Source organism: Macaca mulatta, chromosome 7 (assembly GCF_049350105.2).
Source record: "Macaca mulatta isolate MMU2019108-1 chromosome 7, T2T-MMU8v2.0, whole genome shotgun sequence".
Lineage (NCBI taxonomy): Eukaryota > Metazoa > Chordata > Mammalia > Primates > Cercopithecidae > Macaca > Macaca mulatta.
The window spans coordinates 92864047-92883718 of NC_133412.1; the positions used below are offsets into that span (position 1 = coordinate 92864047).

A 19672-nucleotide genomic window follows, 5' to 3' on the forward strand; every position below is an offset into this window, starting at 1 on the left:
GTTTACAAATGGTTCATCCTATGAGTATAAAATGACCAAGCTGTCTCCTCAATGCCCTGTTCAACCCTGACTTTAAAATGCTTTAATTATTGAGATCAAGGCACAGAAGAAACAATTTGTCCATCCACTGCACAGCTAAGACCCACAGTTCCCTAAGACATTTCCTTACATGCTGCTTTCTGTTTCTTACTACTGATCTCTGCGCATTTTACATAGTTATTCCCATAATTATATCTATCCTACTGTCTCAAAAATAGGATGGTTTATGTAAACTTTATAACAACATTCCACCTACCAATTACTGTGACAGTCTTGGTGCATTCAGGAACTATGGGGAGGAGGTAGAAGAAGCGTCTTCCACCATCCACTGTGGAGGACTTTATCCTCTATATGTTGGTATGTATCAGTTTCTGCCCTGATGTAACAGTAGACTAACTAGCAGCATGGGGTGTAACTACAAAATATCAATCCTCTGGAGGCCAGGGGAAGCCAGGTAGGAACATAAGCCCTGAGGGAATAATTTAAAAGTTGATCTGTGCTTCATCCAAAGAGCATAGAAACACAACTTTTAAGTTTCACAGAAGAAAAATGGCGAATCCTTACAGGATTAGGGGTGGAAAATGCTACGATGTACAATATGTGTTCTCTAGAGTATGATGTGCATTTTCAATTCTATTGTCCCAGAGGACACAATAAGTTGTGTTGGAACAGCTAGTTAACCAGATTTTTTAAAAGATTTATATTTTATAACTTATACTTAACATAAATTGCAAAGGAGTAATTTTTTAATTACTATAAATATAGACTATTTAAATTATTTTGGAATGAATAAAAACTTCTAAGTATATCCTGCCCCTATGAAGGAAAAACAATAGGAAAAGAGTTATAGCATATTTGATAATGAAATTTAAAACTTATCAATGGCAGACACAAATATAGGGGAAAATGTTAGAAATTAAAACAATTTAAAATTATTAGAAAATAAAGACAAGTTTAACAGGAAAATAATAAATAGAAAAAAGTAAATTTAAATAACTCCAATTTATAAGAAGCACTTAAAAATCAGTCCTACTATGGCAAAAATAATAATGATAATATGCAGTTTCCCAGTGGGCGAAAAACTTGAAGACATTTCTCTAAAGAAAATATACAAATGGCCAACAGGTATATGCAAATATGTTCAGCATCACTAGTCATCAAGGAAATGCATATCCAAACACCAATGAGATATTGCCTCATGCCTATTAGCATGCCTATTATCAAAAAACAAAAGAAGCGTTGGCTAGAATTTAGGGAATTGAAACTCCTGTACACTGTTAGTGGAAACAGAAAATGGTGCAGTCACTATGAAAAATAATATGTCAGTTCCTCAAAACATTAAAAACAGAGTTATTATATGATTCAGCAGTCCCACTTTTAGGAATATGTCCAAAAGAAATGAAATCAGAACCTCAAAGAGTTACCTTCACACCCATGTTTACTGCAGCATTATTCACAAAAGCCAAGATATGGAAACAGCCTAAATGTCCATAGTCAGATGAACAAAGAAAATGTGTTAGACATCAGCTAGAATGGCAGAGTAGGTGATCTCAGTCTTTATTCCTCCTACAAGGAACAACAATTGGGCAAATATCCACAAATGAAAATAACTAGAAGAGATCAGGAATCCACTTAAGAAGTTTAAACAATAGAGCAGACCAAAAAAACCACAAGAATAACCACAAAAAAAAAATGGTAGAAAAAAACTGTTTCATTTTGCCTGCATCATCTCCTTCAGGCTGGCAGTGCTCAGCATGGAGAGGGCACTGCTCAGCTTGCAAGTTCCCCTTGCAGAGAAAAGGAGAGTGGGGTGAACCATCTTACACAGCCTACTGGAGCATTGCCCAAACAACCAGCTTAAGTTTCACCCATCCCAGATTGCTAGGGAGACCAACATAGCTGAGAAATCTGTAGACTGCTGGTAACAAAGAGAAATGATGAGGTCTATCAGTATCAGTCATGTGGTAGGAATCAATGCAGTCCCCAATAGCCTGATCTGAGCAGAATTCTGGTAGCCTTCTATACTGAGAACCTCAACAGTCCTCATGGATGTGACACAGGATTCTTTCAGTGACACTTTGCCAAGTGGAAATCTCCATGGCCAGCAGAGCCTCTGCTGAGGCTTCACTGAGGCCCCCTGAACTCGTTCCACTCACTTGGCCTGGCAGGCTATGCTCCACTTATGCTTACTCACCGAGATCCCATGACACCCACCATAGCTCAGTGCTCAGCCCATGGCTGGTCTGGGTGTGCTGTGACTGACTTCCACCTTGAGTACTGGTATCTGGATGAGGGGGGTGCAGCAGTGCCCAAAAACTCAAGAGATGCCAGCAACCATGGAGCCCAAAGAGATGTTACAGCTTTTGCTCTGGGAGTCAAGGTCTGAGCCCCCAGGAAGTGTTACAGTTCTTGTTCGTTCTCACTACCAGCAGCTTCAGCAAATGGGGGTGTGTCACAGCTCATTCAGTCCTACTGCCCACAGCTCAACAACTGGGGGTGTGTGGCACCCAGCAATTTTTTTTCACTCCTGTAGCTTAGTGAACAGGAGCGTGTGTTACAGCTCTTTTCACACCCACTGTTCAGCGGGTTGTGGATTCTTGTCCCACAACCAAGAGGAATGAAGCATGAAGACACCACAGAGTGAGCAAGGCTGATGAGGTTTTTATTGAGCGGCAGAAAAACTCGTAACAACAAGGGAGTAGCCAAAGTGGGTAGCCCTCTGTGTGAGAGTGGGGCTGAAAGCAGAGAGCCATCTGTGAGGCCGAGTCTGGGGTTTTTATGGGCTCAGAATGGAGGAATCTGTGCTGTCCATGGGCAGGCCTGGAAAAAACACCATTCGATTCAGTAAAAGGCATTGAGGAACTTCTCAGTTCGGTTGTGGACTCCACCTGCAACTGGCAGCTCGGTTTTCAGGCTTCAGGTTGTCTTTGGCTTGAAGGTTGGGATTCACCACGGACTCATCCCTGTCTGCCTAGAATCTGTCTGTCTCCTGCCTTTATCAGCTGCACATACTACACTGCTTTCACTACCAGGGAACCCACAATGATAATTGCACAAACTACAGTACTTAACTCCACAGAGGACTCCAGCAGGTTTAGTCACTGACAAAATCAACATCCAAAGATCACAAAGAAGCAGGAAAACATGACATCGCCAAAGGAACAAAATTAATTTCTAGTCACCAACCCCAAAGAATTGGAGATCTATAAATTGCCTGGAAAAAATCAAAATAATTACCTAAGGAATCTTGGGGAACTACAAGAGAACACAAATAAATAGTTTAATGAAATCAGGAAGACAATCCAAGAACAAAATGAGAAGCTCAATAAAGAGACAGAAAATATTTTTAAAGAACCAAACAGAAATGTTGGAGCTGAAAAATACAACAGCTAAACTAAAAAAAAAAATGTAATAGAGGCTTGAACATCAGACTAAATGAAGCAGAATAAAAAAATAAGTGAACTCAAGACAGAGTATTTTAAATCATCCAGTAAGTGGAGATAAAATTTTAAAAAATGAATAAAACCTACAAAAGCCATGGAATACCATCAAGAGAGCTAACATTAGAATTATAGTAGGTTCAGAAGAAAAATAGAGAGAGCATTAGATAGAAAGCTTATTTAAGGGAATAATCATGGGAAACTTAGCAAGTATCAGGAAAGAAATGATCATCCAGTTGCATGAAGCCTAAAGTTCTCCAGTCAATTCAACCAAAAAAAAAAAAAAAAAAAAATCCACAAACATACATTATCATCAAACTGGCAAAAATTAAAAACAAAGAGAGAAGCTTGTAAGCAGCAAGAGAAAAGAAGCATGTCATATACAAAAGGACCTAAATAAAGCTATCAGTGGATTTATCAGCAAGAACCTTGAGGATCAGGAGAGAATGAAATAATATATTCAAAGTGATGGAAGAAAAATAAAACTGCCATCCGGCAATATTTTTCCAGCAAAGCTGTCCTTCAGAAATGAAGAAGATAAATACTTCTTTAGGAAAAAAAAATAAAAGTTGAGTGAATCTTCACTATTGCCTGCCTTACAAGAAATTCTAAAGGGGGATTTTTAAGATTAAATAAAAGGCAGATAATTAGTAACTTTAAATATAAAACTAACTGGGAAAGTATATATATGGTTAAATTTAGAATATTCAAATACTATAATGGTGGTGGTGTAAATCACACCATCATTATAAAGTTATAAGGTGAAAGTATGAAAAATGACTATAGCTATAACAAATTCTTAAGACATATAAAAAATGTAAACTGTAACATCAAAAGCAAAATGTAAGAGAAGGGAAGTAAAAGTACAGAGCTTCTTTAGCAATCAAAGTTAAGATGTTATCATCTTTAAATGAATGGTAAAACAAGACGAATACTTATGTAAGCCTCATGGCAACCACATATTAAAAACCTATAGTAAATACACAAAAGATAAACAGAAAGGAATCAAAGCACACCACTGGAAAAAAAAAGGATCAAATCAAAAAGGAAAACAACAAAGGAGTAATAAAGGAATAAAGGATCTACAAAACAACCAGAAAACAATAAATTGACAATAGTAAATCTTTACTTACCAACTATAAATAAACAAATTTTGCCAATCAAAAGACAAAGAGTGGCTGAATTGATTTATAAAAATAAGATCCAACTAAATGCTGCCTACAAGAAACTCACTTCACCTTTAATAACACACATAGACTAAAAGTAAAGGGACAAAAAATAAAAATATTCCATGAAAATGAAAACCAAAAAGGAGCAGTAGCAGTTACATGTATATCAGACAAAATAGACTTTAAACACTGTCACAAGAGACAAAGAAGGTCATTAGATATTGATAAGTCAGTTCCTCAAAATAATATAACAGTTATAAATACAAATACATCCAACATCAGAGCACCGAAATATATAAATCAAATACTAACAAATCTAAAGCAAGAGATAAACAGCAAGGCAACAATAATGGAGAGCTTTAATATCCTATTTTCAACAATGGATAAATCATCCAGAAAGAATGTTATTAAGAAAACACTGTCTTGAACAACTTCAGCCTAAATGAATCTAACAGACATTCACAGAATATTCAATCCAACAGCAGAACACACATTCTTCTCAAGCTCACATAGAATATTCTCCAGGACAGATTGTATGTTAAGCCACAAACAAGTCTTAACAAATTTCAGAAGACTAAAATCATATCAAATATATTTTCTGACCATAGTGGTATGAGACTAAAATCAATAATAAGAGGAAAACTGGAAAATTCATGTACATATAGAAATTAAACAACCATCAATGGGCCAAATGGACATGACATACAAAAAGGTTTGGGATGCAGCAAAAGTAGTTTTAAGGGAGAAATGTATAGTAATAAATGTTTACAAAAATAAAAGAGGAAAGTCCTCAAATTAACAACCAAACATTACAGCTCAATGAACTAAAAAAAGAACAAAGCCAAAGTTAGTAGAAAAAAAGGAAATAACAAAGATTAGAAAAGAAATCAATGAAATTGAGACTAGAGAAACAGTAGAAAAGATCATGAAACTAAGATTGATTTTTGGAAATATAAATAAAATCAATAATACTTGATCTACACTGAGAAAAAATAAAATAGGAGATTTAAATAAATAAAAGCCAAAATGAAAAAGGAGACATTACAACTAATGCTACAAAAAATATAAAAAATCATAAGATAATGCTATGAACCATTACTAGTCAAAAGATTGGATAACCTAAAAGAAATGGATAAATTCCTAGACACATACAGCCTACAAGACTGAATCATGAAGAAATAGAAAATCTTAACAGTAATGAGTAAGGAGATTGAATCAATAATAAAATCTCCTATCAAAGAAAATCCTAGGACCTGATGGCTTCATAATTGAATTCCACCAAATATTTTGAAAAGAACTAATACCAATCCTTCTAAAATCCTTCAAAAAAATTGAAGAGGAGGGGATATTTTAAACTCATTTTACAATGCCATCATTGCCCTCATACCAAAGCCAGATAAGGACACCAACAAGAAAAATAAATTATAGGCCAATATCCCTTATTAACAAAGGTCCAAAAATCTTCAACAAACTACTGGCAAACCAAATATGCCAGGACATTAAAAAGATATTGCATCATGACAAAGTAGGATTTATTCCTGGGATGTAAGAATTATCCAACATACACAATCAACAAATGTGCTACACCACATTAACAGAATAAGAAATAAAAACCATGAGATCATCTAAACAAATGCAGAAAAAGCATTTGACAAAATTCAACATTCTTTCACAATACAAAATTTTCAACAAATAAATTATAGGAATGTACCTCAACACAATAAAGCCTGTATATCACAAGCCTATGATAAACATTAAACTCAATGATGAAAAATTGAAATGTTTATCTCTAAGATCAAGAACAAGACCACTCTCCCTACTTCCATTCAACATAGTACTGGGAGTCATAACCAAAGTAATTAGGAAAAGAAAGAAAATGCATCCAAATAAAAAAGTTAGTGTCTCTGTTAGATGACATGATCCTGTGTAGAAAGAATCCTGAAGACTCTACTAAAAAACAGTTAGAACTAATAAGCAAATTCAGAAATTTTGCAAACTAACAAAATCAACAGAAAAATTCAGTTGCATTTCTTTACACTAATAATGATCTATAGAAAAAATCAAGAAAAAGTTATGAGCACATCAAAAACAATAAAATACTTAGGAATAAATTTAACTAAAGAGGTAGAATATCTGTACACTGAAAAGTATAAAACATTAATGAAATAAATTGTGGAAGACACAAATAAGTGAAACATATCCCATATTCATGAACTGAAAGAATTAGTATTGTTAAAAAATCCATACTACTCAAAATGATCTGTAGATTCAATGCAATCCCTATCAAAATGGAATGAACATTTTTCACAGCAATAGAAAAAATAATTCTGATATTCATATGCAACCACAAAAGAGCATGAAAAGCTAAAGCAATCTTGAGTGTAACTACAAAGCTAAAGGTATTAAACGTCCTGATTTCAACTCCATTACAAAACTGTAATAATCAAAACAGATGTTGCTGGCATAAAAACACACAGACCAATAAAACAGAATAGAAAGCGTGGAAATAAACTCACATACATACAGTCAACTAATTATTTCAACAAAGGCACCAAGAATATACAATGTAAATGACAGACTTCTATAAATGATGTTGGGAAATTTGATATCCATATGCAAAGAATCCATGCCTCTCTTATTCCAATCACAAAAGTTAATTCAAAGTGGATTGTAGACTTAACATAGGACCTGGCCCCATAAACTCCTAGGAGGAAGCATGGGGAAAAGTTCCTGGACATTGGTCTCATCTTTATTTGTTCGATGAAAGGGAAATCTACAGAATGGGAGAAAATATTTTTATACTATACATCCAATAAGGAGTTAATACCAAAAACATATAAAGAACTTATACAACCAAATAGCAAATAAATAAGCTTCTAAATAGGCAAAAGATATTTTAAAAATGATTTCATAAAATGGGCAAAGGATCTGAATAGACATTTTTCCCAAGAAGATACACAAATGGCCAACAGGTATATGGAAAAAAATGCTCAAAATCAGAAATAATCAAGGCAAATCAAAACCTCACTGAGATATCACCTACCACCTGTTAGATTGCCTTTTATCAAAAAATCCAGTGATAACATGTGTTGGCAAGGATGTAACGGAAACCTGATATGGTTTGGCTGTGTCCCCACCCAAATCCCATCTTGAATTGTAGTTACCGTAGTCCTCACATGTCATGGGAGAGACCCACTGAAAGGTAATTGAATCATGGGGGCAGTTTTCTCGTGCTATTCTTCTGATGGTGAGTAAGTTCTCACAAGATCTGATGACTTTATATGGGGCTTTATCCTTCACTCAGTTCTCAATCTTCTCTCTCTTGCCACCACGTGAAGAAAGACATGTTTGCTTCCTCTTCCACCATGACTGTGACTGTAAGTTTCCTGAGGCCTTCCCAGCCATGCTGAAATGTAGGTCAATTAAACCTCTTTCCTTTATAAATTTCCCAGTCTCAGATATGTCTTTATTAGCACTGTGAGAACAGACTAATACAAAGCCCTTGTAAACTTTTGGTGGAGATATAAATTAGTACAACCATTATTGAAGGCAGTATGTTAGGCTCCTCAAAAAAAATAATAATAAACCTCCCATATGATACAGCAATCCCACTTCTGGGTGTGTATGCAAAAGAAATAAAACCACTATCTTAAATACATATCTGCACTCTCAAATTCTCTGCAGTATTATAACACTAGCCAAGATATAAAAACAACTTAAGTGTTCATCTACAGATGCATAGATTTTTTAAATGTGGTACAAATACACATAATGGATTATTCAGCCTTAAAAAGAAGGAAATCCTGCCATTTGCTACAACATGGATAAACCTGGAGGACATTATGCTAAGTGCAATAAGCCAGACGCATAACAACAAATACTACTATATGATATCGCATATAGGTGGAATCTTTAAAAAAAATCAAACTCATAGCAATGAAGAGTAGAGTGGTGGTTAGCAGGGGCTAGGAAATGCCAGGAAAAAGAAGATGTTGGTCAAAGGGTACACACCTTCAGCTGCAAGATGAGTAAGTACTGGAGACCCAGTGTACAGTAGCTTCAAATTTGCTAAGAAAGTAGATCTCCGCCGAGCACGGTGGTTCACACATGTAATCCCAGCACTTTGGGAGGCCGAGGCGGGTGGATCACAAGGTCAGGAAATCGAGACCATCCTGGCTAACATGGTGAAACCCCGTCTCTACTAAAAATACAAAAAAAAAAATTAGCCGGGCATGGTGGTGGGCGCCTGTAGTCCCAGCTACTCGGGAGGCTGAGGCAGGAGATGATGTGAACCCGGGAGGCGGAGCTTGCAGTGAGCCGAGATGGTGCCACTGCCCTCCAGCCTGGGCGACAGAGCGAGACTCCGTCTCAAAAAAAAAAAAAAAAAGTAGATTTCAAGTGTTAACACACATATATACACACATTATACACAAATGATAATCATGTAACATGATGAATATGTTAATTAATTTGGTTGTGGTAATCATTTCATAAGTATGCATATGCCCTAAATACATGCAAATTTTATTTGTAAATCATACCTCAATGAAGCCTGAAAAAATTGTAGTATATATATGCAATGGATATTATTCAGCCTTTAAAAAGCAAGATACAGAAGGACAAATACTGCATGATCTCACTTATATGTGGAATCTAAAATACTCAAACTGGAGGTGGAATGGTGGTTGCCATGGGGTGGAAAGGAAAGGGAGAAATGAGGAAATATTGATTAAAGTTTACAAAGTCTCAGTTATGCAAAATGAATTTCATTGTTTCTTTTAATGGAGAGTTAATGCACAACATGGTGTCTGTATTACAATGCAATACTGTATTGGACAACTGAAATGTACTAAGGGAGTAGATCTTAAGGGTTCACACCATACACACAAAAAGGTAACCCTGTGAGGTAAGGGATGTGTTAACTATCTTAAATGTGATCATCACTTCACAGTGTATACATATTTCAAAACATCAAGTTGCACACTTAAATATGTACAATTCTTATTTGTCAATTATACTTCAATAAAACTGGGAAAGGGGTATGAAGGAGAATAAGCTAGACCATGTGGCCACATGCTGGTTGACCTCCCACTATAGGTCATTCCTCCTTTCAAATGGCTATCATAAATCTCTCTTCTGGGGGTTTCTGTATTTCCTCCCTCTCTCAGTCCCTTCAGGCACAATGGTTTAAACAGCTCCATCGCATCTTACCTCTGATTATAGCACTGGCCTGTGTGGTACTCTATGCCTATAAACTCACAGACAGCATCTCTTTAAATAAATCTTTATTAACCTATGTTAAGTGTGTCATTAACTTCCTGATGGAACTCTAAATGATACAATTTTCCACAAATGTATCCTTCCTTGAGTGTATAAACTTGTTTCAAACTACTGACTGTACCTTTACAACTAAGATGCTTCAATATATTAGATAATATAAATTTTCACCCTCTCCTTTCTGTTTTAAGAACCTGGGGGGCTTCCATCTTCTGCTTTCATCCATTTATGTTGCCTCTTATGCCTACTGTACAGCTGTCATCTTAAGAGTGCCTTTGATCTCTTTGTGGTTCATAAGCATGATGACTGAGTTTTTGCACTCCTGCATGAGATGTATCTCCTTCAAACCTTATGACGTGCACATTACCTGACTCACATGAAGAAAGATAAAGGAAAAAGAAAAGAGATTGGGATCTTTTTAAAAATAGCTTTAGCCACCCTGCATTGCATATATTAATTTATTGATCTCATTTCTTCCTCTTGTTTTGCTGGGACACATTATCCCATACTTTCAGAAACAAAGAATACTTGTGAAGTAAACTTTATAAATTTTTGCGTGACTAAAGCTTTATTCTATCTTCCTGATAGATTTATTCTATATAGAATTCTAGGATGAAAATCAGTTTGACGAACTTGTCCACTGTATCCTAAGGATGAGTTTGCTACAGAGCATACTCATGCCATTTTAATTTCTGCTCATTTGTGAGCTATGTGGTTTTTTCTTAATAATTTTACAGTATTTTCAATCATTAAGATGATAAAATTTCATAGTAATGTGCCTTGGGATTTTTTTAAATCTTGTGCTGGGCATTCAGTAAATCTTTCGTATTGAGAAAATTAAGCTTTTCTGTTCTCAGAAATTCATTTTCATTGTTTCTTTTAAATCCATCCTTCTGTTTGTCCTCCTGGAATATGTGTGAGTTGAATGGTTTGCCCCCAACTTGACTTCTCATGTTTCTTGTTTTTATCTTTCCTATTTTCTATTTCTTTGACATTTTTACTCTACTTTCATAGAGACTGTACTTTTATGACTTCTTTGACTACTTGTTTTCTTATAATGCGTACTAATTTATTTTAATTTTGTTTATTGTTCTTTTTTATTTTATTTACTTTCCAAAAATAAGTTTTTCAATATTTTTTCAATGCATCGTATTCTTATTTAAAGATTACAAATATTTTCTTTCATTGATGAGAAGATACAGCTTTTTAAAGTTTTTTTTTCCCTGAATTACCTCTAATTCTACCAGTTTCCTTTTGGTTTTTTTTAAGACTGACTTTTTTCTTTTTTCAAAACCCTTATGTAAATGTTTAATTTATTGGTAGGCTTCTGGTTAGGGTTCCAGTAGAAAGGTAGCCATTTCTTTTGCAATCTCCAAAGGCAGATGTGACATTAACATTCATTTTCTTAAGCAAAGGTGCCAATATTCTGTCTGTGACTCATATGCCACCGATGGCATCTGGGAGCAGAAAGAGAGGATGGAAGATTGAACTGTTCCTTTCTCTTAACCTTCATTAGCAGCCCTGAACCTCATCTCCCCCGACCTGGCATCCTGGCATCCCAATCATCATAGGGATTCCAGGAAGAGAATCTCTGCCCTTTTCCTCACTATTCCTCTGTTGGTAATTTAGACTTAGCCTTCCTGATGCTGTCAAATCAGTTACTACTTTTTTGTCTTACATTTTCCAAACTTTTGTTGAAATGTCTTGGCATCTAACTCCTGTCCTGTTTTGTTCCTGTGGGTCTAAGCCATTTTTTTCTCACTGCAAGTGTTGTTGTTGTCATTGTTATTGTTATTATAATACTTCGCTCTTAGGAGGAAAAAGGAAACCTAATGTATTCTATCATTTTAAATATAATTTGTGTGTTTGTTGTTTATCTTAAAAAATCAGGAGTTAAAAAAAGGATAGAATTACCCTTTTGCAAAGGGAAAGTAATATGAAAATAACTATAAGGCAATGCAGTAACTATAAGGAAATTTTAATCATCAAAATGTTCATGGTGATCATGTATGAGACGGCTGGAGTAGACAAACCATTTTAAAGACTTTTCAAAAGTGCCACCAACTAACTACTATTAATATCAGATTGTCCACACTGGGCTTCAAAAGGAATATCTTTTTCTTATAAGGTCATTCTAAATTATTGAATTGAAGTTTAAAAGAATCTGAGGCAAGTCAATGCAATATTTTAATTGGACCACCATAAATAATGTCAGGTCCCCATTACTAAGGAAAAAAATTAGAAATTTGAGTTATAATCAACAGATTCTGACAAGTACCTACTGTGCAAGCCCCTCTGTTCCATACATGGAGAGTAGAAAAGAATATACATCACTTATATTCTTCATAAGTGGTGGATACCAGCTAAAAATCCATTAAAAAAGAGAAAAAAGTAAATGATATTTTATAAATTATATACATGATTGCTTAAGGCATATAGAAAATAAATGTTGAATAAAAATAATCATGGCAGAATTCTTGAACAATATGAGTCATGAGATAAGAACTAAGAAAATTTCTCAGGAGAAAAATGCCTTTCCCGGAATACTGAGAATACTTATCTGTTTTTCAACTTTACTAAGAATACCACAAAAAAGAAAATGTGTTTATTCCATTTTGTTCTTTTAAAGAACTGAAGACAAGTTCAACTAAAAATTTATAACAGAATTACATCTCCTTAGTCATTTCAATAGTACAAATATCAACTCATTTTAGTTGCTTTAATCTAGTCTGTGTATTTATTGCCAAAAAAGAGTAAGATTTCTTTCAGTAAAAATAGTATTATAGTAATGTAGTAGAAGAGTATTCAGATTTTCCAAGAGGGTCTTTAAAGAAATTGCTGTCCACCTCAAAATATGTAAAGTTATATTTTCTTTCCTGTACAGAAACCATCCTTCAGGCAATTTATTGATTGTAGGAAGTATATATTTCTATGTCTGCATTTGTTGTATTGCATTATAATTATCTCCTTGCAAATCTGTTTCCCCAACTAGATTTTGCAATATTTATAGGAAAATACTAGAAAAGGAAGAAAAAGAAAATGAAGTAAGGAAGGAAAGAAGGAGGGAACGACAGTGCAGCTTCTGGTAAATTAGACTTCTTTTTCGAAGAGACATGATCTGGTGTGAAGATATGACCAGGAATATCTTTCTCTTATAACCCCGTTCTAAATTATTGATTTGTAGCTTAAGAGAGTTTGATGTGGATAGAAGGGATCTAACGAGGTTAAATGAGCTATTGAGTAGCAGCGTTAATGCTTTTACTCTAGAAGTAAGAGAGGATAAACCTTGCCAAGCATGGAAAGGTTTAAGTTTAGCCTGTCTAAAATAGCCTCAAATTATTTCCTGTTAGACAAAACATAAAAGCTGCATTTAGGAACAATTTTTTTTAATTATTAATAAATTAGGGATCATTGAAGGTATCCACTAATTCTCTGATTTTGCAATTCTGACAAACTATCCTCTCTGCTTTTCCTTCAAGGAGATCTTGCTACTCCATAGGCGCCTCATGGCATTCTTTACATCCTCATTCCGCAGCGTATAGATGAGTGGGTTCAGCATTGGGGTGATGGTAGTATAGAACACAGACACAGCTTTATCCAATGGGAAAGTAGTGGATGGACGGAGATAAATAAAGATACATGGAACAAAGAAGAAAGTTACTACAGTCAGATGAGATCCACAGGTAGAGAGAGCTTTACGTCGGCTCTCTGCAGACTGTTTTCGAAGACTAAACAGAATGACTGTGTAGGAGGCCAAAAGAATGAGGAAACACCCCAGGGAGATGAGACCACTGTTGGCAACTACCAACATATTTACCAGAGTTGTATCAGCACAGGCAAGTTTTAGGACTGGGTGGACATCACAAAAGTAATGGTCTATAACCTGAGCATTACAGAAGGGCAGCTGGAAGGTCAGGAGGGTCTGAACAAAGGAATGACCCAGGGCCCCCAACCAGGACAGTGATGCCAGCACAGTACAAGCATTAGCACTCATGATGACAGTGTAACGGAGGGGTTGGCAGATAGCAGCACAACGATCAAAAGCCATGACGGTCAAAACAAAAATCTCAGCACAACCAAAAAAGTGGAAGGTAAACATCTGAGTTATACAGCCCCAGTAGGAAATAGTCTTTTTCTCAGAAATAAAGTCTGCAATCATCTTGGGTGCTGTGGCTGAGGAATAGGCAATATCCACAAAAGACAGGTTACTGAGGAAGAAATACATGGGTGTGTGCAGTCGGGAGTCAGAAAAGACCATAAGCAAAATGAGCAAATTTCCCACCACGATAACAACGTAGAAGAGGAAAAATAAAACAAAGAACATCAATTGCATTCCAGAATCTTGGGAAAGTCCCAGGAATATAAACTCAGTGACATTGTTGGCCACTTTCATGGGGCCCCAGGCAGGACTGGTGGAGTGACTCTGGTTCTCTGCAAAAATAAATATATGTTATAAATCATTGTAAGCATGGTAAAGCCTAACAGTAAGAGTCTTGTGAAAATACCTACACGATGTTAAATATGGTAGGGAAAGTTCTTCATATTTCTTGAGCATAGTTCATGAATATTTTTCTTATTATTAGCTTTATTTCTACAGTATTGACTCACATTTGAATTTCTTCCATAATTAGTCTTATAGTTCCTTTTCTCCATACAAGAACCTAGAGAATCTGAGACTTTTTTATTGAGTTTAATGTTTTTCCCTAATCAGTGCTCTCTCTCCCCACCTCCAACTTCTCTTGTCAGAAATTTGCTTTGGAGTGAAAACTTTGTTTATTTAATTAAGTAATTAATTTTTTGAGGCAAAATAAAAGCATGAAGTCAGAGTATAAGATCTGATGTATAAAATTTCAGAATCCTTCAAAGATAATATATACTACTCACCTATAGAAAAGTAACATTTTATTTAATCAAGAGAGGAAGACTCAGATTCCAATTTCTCAATTAGATTGAAAGTCTCAATTCAATTAAAAATTAAGTCATTTTTGGTGCTTATAAATCAACATTGAGGAAGTCTGAATCATAAACCTTGATCTGCAGGTTGAAAATTCCATTTTGCTTGCCAATAAGGAATACATGAAAAGTGATCAACTTATACAGAGAAATACTTTTTTCTATGTTGCTCTGAAGAGTTGAAACATTTAAAAGTTATTGAGTTCCGTATCATCCTCAATCCCTTTGCAGGTCCCTGTCATGCTCAATCCCTTTGCCTTGAAAAAAACCCAGATAACTCTCTGTCCTTGTTATCATAGATAAAAATTAGGAATGAAATTTATCATACAGATAATGTTATAAATGATAGTTTAAAAATAAGTGTCTGAAGCCATTTTATAAACTGTAATAGGAATGCTTACATCATACAGAGAAAATAATGCTTAAAAATAATCAGGAAAAAATTCTTAAAGGAGATTAATATTAGACAAGATCTAAAGTTTCTTGAAATAAAAATGGCTTTTATGAAATATGAAAATTACAAGCTATTTTCCGTCTTTACTCAGAATACCTCTTTTCTGCATGGACAGCAGAAAGAGCACTGCCCAGAAGCTGAATGGTATAAGTTTGAGTGCCCTCATCAGCTTTATAACTTTGGATAAATCTATTTATCTTCCCTGAATCTCAGCTTTCTCATCTATAGAAGATGAATGATAAAATTTTTTACCTCACAAAACTGTTTCAGAATTCAAATGAGATCTATAGAACACGTTTTGAATTTATGAGGTGTTTCCTTTTAATTTGAATCTATCAAGTGGAATCTCTCCAGTAAGCACAATTTATAATTTGGTCTATTTTGTTATTATTTAAAAGCTATATAATGTAACTACTAGAAAATATTAAAAACATATATGATTTTATTTCTGAGATAATAGCTATAATATCTGCCCATATCCATTAAAGAAATATCATTAATAGTTGCTAACATTTACTGAGCATTTTACCATGTGCAGAATCGTGTGCTAAACTCTTTGCGTATGTTACTTCATTCCATCCTCACAATAATATCATAATTTTTATTATCTCCATTTTACAGAGCAGAGCACTAAAGATTAAAGAAGCAAATTGCCCAATATAATTTTTAGTGAAAGGGCTGGTATAATTGTAGTATTCTTATTCCAGAACACACCTAACTTACAAATCCTTAAATAAATGATAGGTAGATAGAAAGATTAGATAGACAGACAGATAGATAGATAGATAGATAGATAGATAGATAGATAGATAGATACATACATACATACATACATACATACATACATAGATACGTAGATAGATACATAGAAACATAGATACATAGATAAATTTCTCATAAAAGAACTGAATTTATTATTTATTTTATTTTATTGTTATTATTATTTTTTGGAAAGGAAGTCTTACTCTGTCGCCCAGGCTGGAGTGCAGTGGTGCAATCTTGGCCCACTATAAGCTCCACCTCCCGGGTTCAAGTGATTCTTCTGCCTCGGCCTCCCGAGTAGCTGGGATTACAGGCACTTGCCACCACAAAAAGAACTGAATTTAAACAATTGCTTTCTTATCGTGCAAAGTCCTTCAATTGGAGAATATGTTTCACATTCCTAAAATCATTGAATAGTTTGTGCCCCTTACCAACAAAGCCAAATTGTGCTCAGTCATCACCAGTTGGCAAAATCATTAGGGTTGAAAAAATGCTTAGGTAAATAGAAAACACTTATAATGTACTTACTATATACCAACTTTGATTCTAGATGTTTTACATATTATAGCTCATTTAATGCCCATAATGATCTTATAAAGTAGTATCTCACTCCTATTCCCACTTCAGAAATGAGGAAACTGAAGTACAGAAAGAGTAACTAACTTGCCCAAGGTCATAGAGCTAGTGACTGGCAGAGTTGGTATTTGAACCTAGGCAATGGGAGTTCATGATTTATTTTCCTAACTACTACGCATATCCTAGGTCTGATGGCATCAAAGCCACCAAATATGTTTCTCATTTGAAAGCCTTCAACCTTCTACAATAATCAAAAGACTCTTTTTCTTCTAATCATGAAAAGTTTTTTTTTTAATTATATATGCTATTTAGAGACAAAGACTATAGCTACAACTGGCAAGATCATCACAGCATAGAGTCTGTGCCCAACTCTTCTCACATTAAATTTACAGTGGGGATGTAATAACAAGTGATGGGATACTGATCATTAATTCAGTCATTATTTGATTTGGCAAGTATTGTCAATCAAGTGGAGGAGGTCCACATGTAAACTGTGACAGTTCTCTGGGAAAGGGCTCAAGAAGGAAGCCCAGGAGAGATAGGATTGCCTTTTCAAATGCTGTCACTGGGTGGAATTCTGATAGATGAGTTAGAGTTAACCTGATGAGGAGGAGGATTGCAGGGTGTGGGCACAAAAGAGTAGACAGGGCAGGAAGAACTTTGCAGGCCTAGCAAATAGAATATGTGAAGGTAAAAATCATCACACCATCCTCTTTGGGGAGTGCCAGCAAGTTGAGTATGATTCAGCACAGAATCCACATAGAAAAGTGGCAGAAGATGAGGCTGAAAAGAAGGCAAGCCTAGATTACAGAGTCTTGTGTGTTAAGCTTAAAAGTTAGCAATTGATCTTGAATTAATTGGGGTGCCATAAAGAAAGATCATGGCCACAGGAGGAAAGTAGCTGCGATGGAAGCTGGGGAAGAGAAGTTGTAAAAAAGAAGATGCCTGGAACCCCAACTTGTCTAGGTTCAAATTTCTGCTTCACCATTTACTAACTTTATGACTTTAGGCAAGTTACTTCACTTCCCTTTGCCTCAGTATTCTCAAGTGTAAAATGTGGATAAGAATAGTACATTTATATAGAGTGTTGTACATATTAAATAGATATTACATATAAAGCACTTATGTGCATAACATACTTTAAGTGAATATATAATTATCATTATCCATCTTAGCTATCAGAGAAAATGCTGATTGGAAGGAGAGACAGACACCTAGATAGGAGTCATCTTAGAACACTAACCTCCTTACTATATTAGCCTCTTGATTCTCATCTATATGCATGCTCATGCTTGTCCAAATCTTAGACTGTGTATCTACTGCTCACACTCACCCTCTCAAATATATTCCTTTCACTGGAGCAGCAACGGAGTACATTCTATATCCTTGCACAGATGTATTCAAGAGTTCAAGCATGGATGCCCAAAGATGTTTGGACCGCTGCTGTATTCACCCTGAGTGGTGACAACTCAACTTTATCAAGACTCCTCCTGAGGAGTTTATCAAATTAATCAAAGTCTAGGACTTAAGATCTTTTTGCTATCTTTGCTGGGAGAAACAGCACAGGATTTAAAGATAGAACAACTCACAGCTCTGCTTCTTCAGGCTATGTAACATTAACATAATTTTTCTAACATCTATTAACCTCCCCTGTGACATAATGCTACCCATGGTAAGACTCAAATTAGACAATGGACAAAAAAATCTATAAACAATCTGCCAGACTAACTCTTGATCATTTTTGTGGTAGAATTTCAGGAACACCGGTATCAGACATCTGAACTCTATGAACCAGAGCCTCTATGGGATGGATTGTTTCTACTGGTCTACCCAGGTTCTTAGGTTAAACTTGATCTCTCTAAGACAATGCTAAAGAATATATATTAGTTAAAATGGGATTTGTGTAATTAAAGAAAAAAGTTTCCTCATTTATTTAACTCCATGAGCCGATACAAATTATTTCCAATAGAACAACTTCAAAGAATGCAACTCTTGGAATCTTCTGGGAAAGAGATTGTCTTAGTCCCTCTCCTGAGAGATTTACAAAGGGCAGCCATATACTATTCTGGATCTCTTTCCTAACAGCAAGTTCTATCTCATGGAAAACTTTTCGTACAATAGTGTTCTTGACTTCAATATCCCTCATAGAGACATTATGACACATGTGCATGCTTTTATGTCTCTTGTTACCTGACATTATTTTATTACTTATTAATCCTATCCTGTTCCTCTAATCGGCCCCAATTGAGGAAACAATTTACTAATCTTTGTGGAGCTGAAAGATAAGGAAAAATATTGAAAAAATCTGCAAATGAGTTAGCATAGCACAATGTATAGATTGTTTAAGGTATCATCGATTTGATTTATATTTCATAAGTACCAATATTAATGCATCCTTTCACTTAATAAATATTTACTAAACTTAATGCGACCCAATTCCTGACATAAAACCATTTATATTAGAGCAGCAGTTTTAAATGACCTCCCTAAATCATCTGAGACTGAAGCATAATTTATGTTAAGTCCTATACTTATCTATGTATAAAGGATTTTAGAGATTGTTTGATTTTATCACACTCATCTAACCATTGGGAAAAAAATAAGGTACAGAGAGGGGAATTAAATTATCTAAGTTTACTGATGATGATAAACCTAGTAAACCTAGGACTGAATTCCAATTGAAATTATATTGACACACACTTTAAATTGTAATATACTATTTCTTAAATTAATTACTAGAACAGACATTATAAAGCAGGTGAAGAATTTATAGAAGTAAAGAATTTATCTTCGAATGTAATTTGAATCAATGACAACTGACCTTGCCTCTTTCACTGGTGGTTAAGGTATCATTCTAGATGGAAAGCTTACCCTGGACTTTTTCTTGAGTGTGGTCCCACCGCATGGATTTGAACAATCCAAGATCTTGGATCAGAAAAGCCTTTGAAATAAAAATGTGATCGATACCAAGATACGCACACTAAAAGACTGAGATTTATATA

The 19672-nt window shown here is 35.0% G+C and overlaps 1 protein-coding gene and 1 non-coding gene across 2 annotated transcripts; one reads left to right on the forward strand and one right to left on the reverse strand.

Moving 5' to 3' along the window:
- The first annotated feature begins 10203 nt into the window (after positions 1–10203).
- LOC114680062 (small nucleolar RNA U13) lies at positions 10204–10302 on the forward strand. Its single transcript, XR_003732135.2, has one exon. It is a non-coding gene; the product is annotated as a small nucleolar RNA U13 (small nucleolar RNA).
- A 3077-nt stretch (positions 10303–13379) lies between these two features.
- Positions 13380–19575, reverse strand: LOC702236 (olfactory receptor 4S2-like). The gene is made up of 2 exons (XM_015143197.3): positions 19542–19575; positions 13380–14356 (listed from the first exon to the last, which is right to left on the reverse strand). Exons 1-2 carry the CDS (start codon positions 19573–19575, stop codon positions 13380–13382), a joined length of 1011 nt encoding a protein of 336 aa, XP_014998683.2.
- Between the last annotated feature and the right edge of the window lie 97 nt (positions 19576–19672).

What these genes read in the sequence shown, in the direction of transcription:
- LOC702236 (XM_015143197.3), bottom strand. Translation starts at nt 19,575, where the DNA reads ATGCGGTGGGACCACACTCAAGAAAAAGTCCAGG. An exon ending in CACTCAAGAAAAAGTCCAGG is followed by an intron (nt 14,357 to 19,541) that starts GTAAGCTTTCCA and finishes TTATTTTTGCAG; the next exon opens with AGAACCAGAGTCACTCCACC.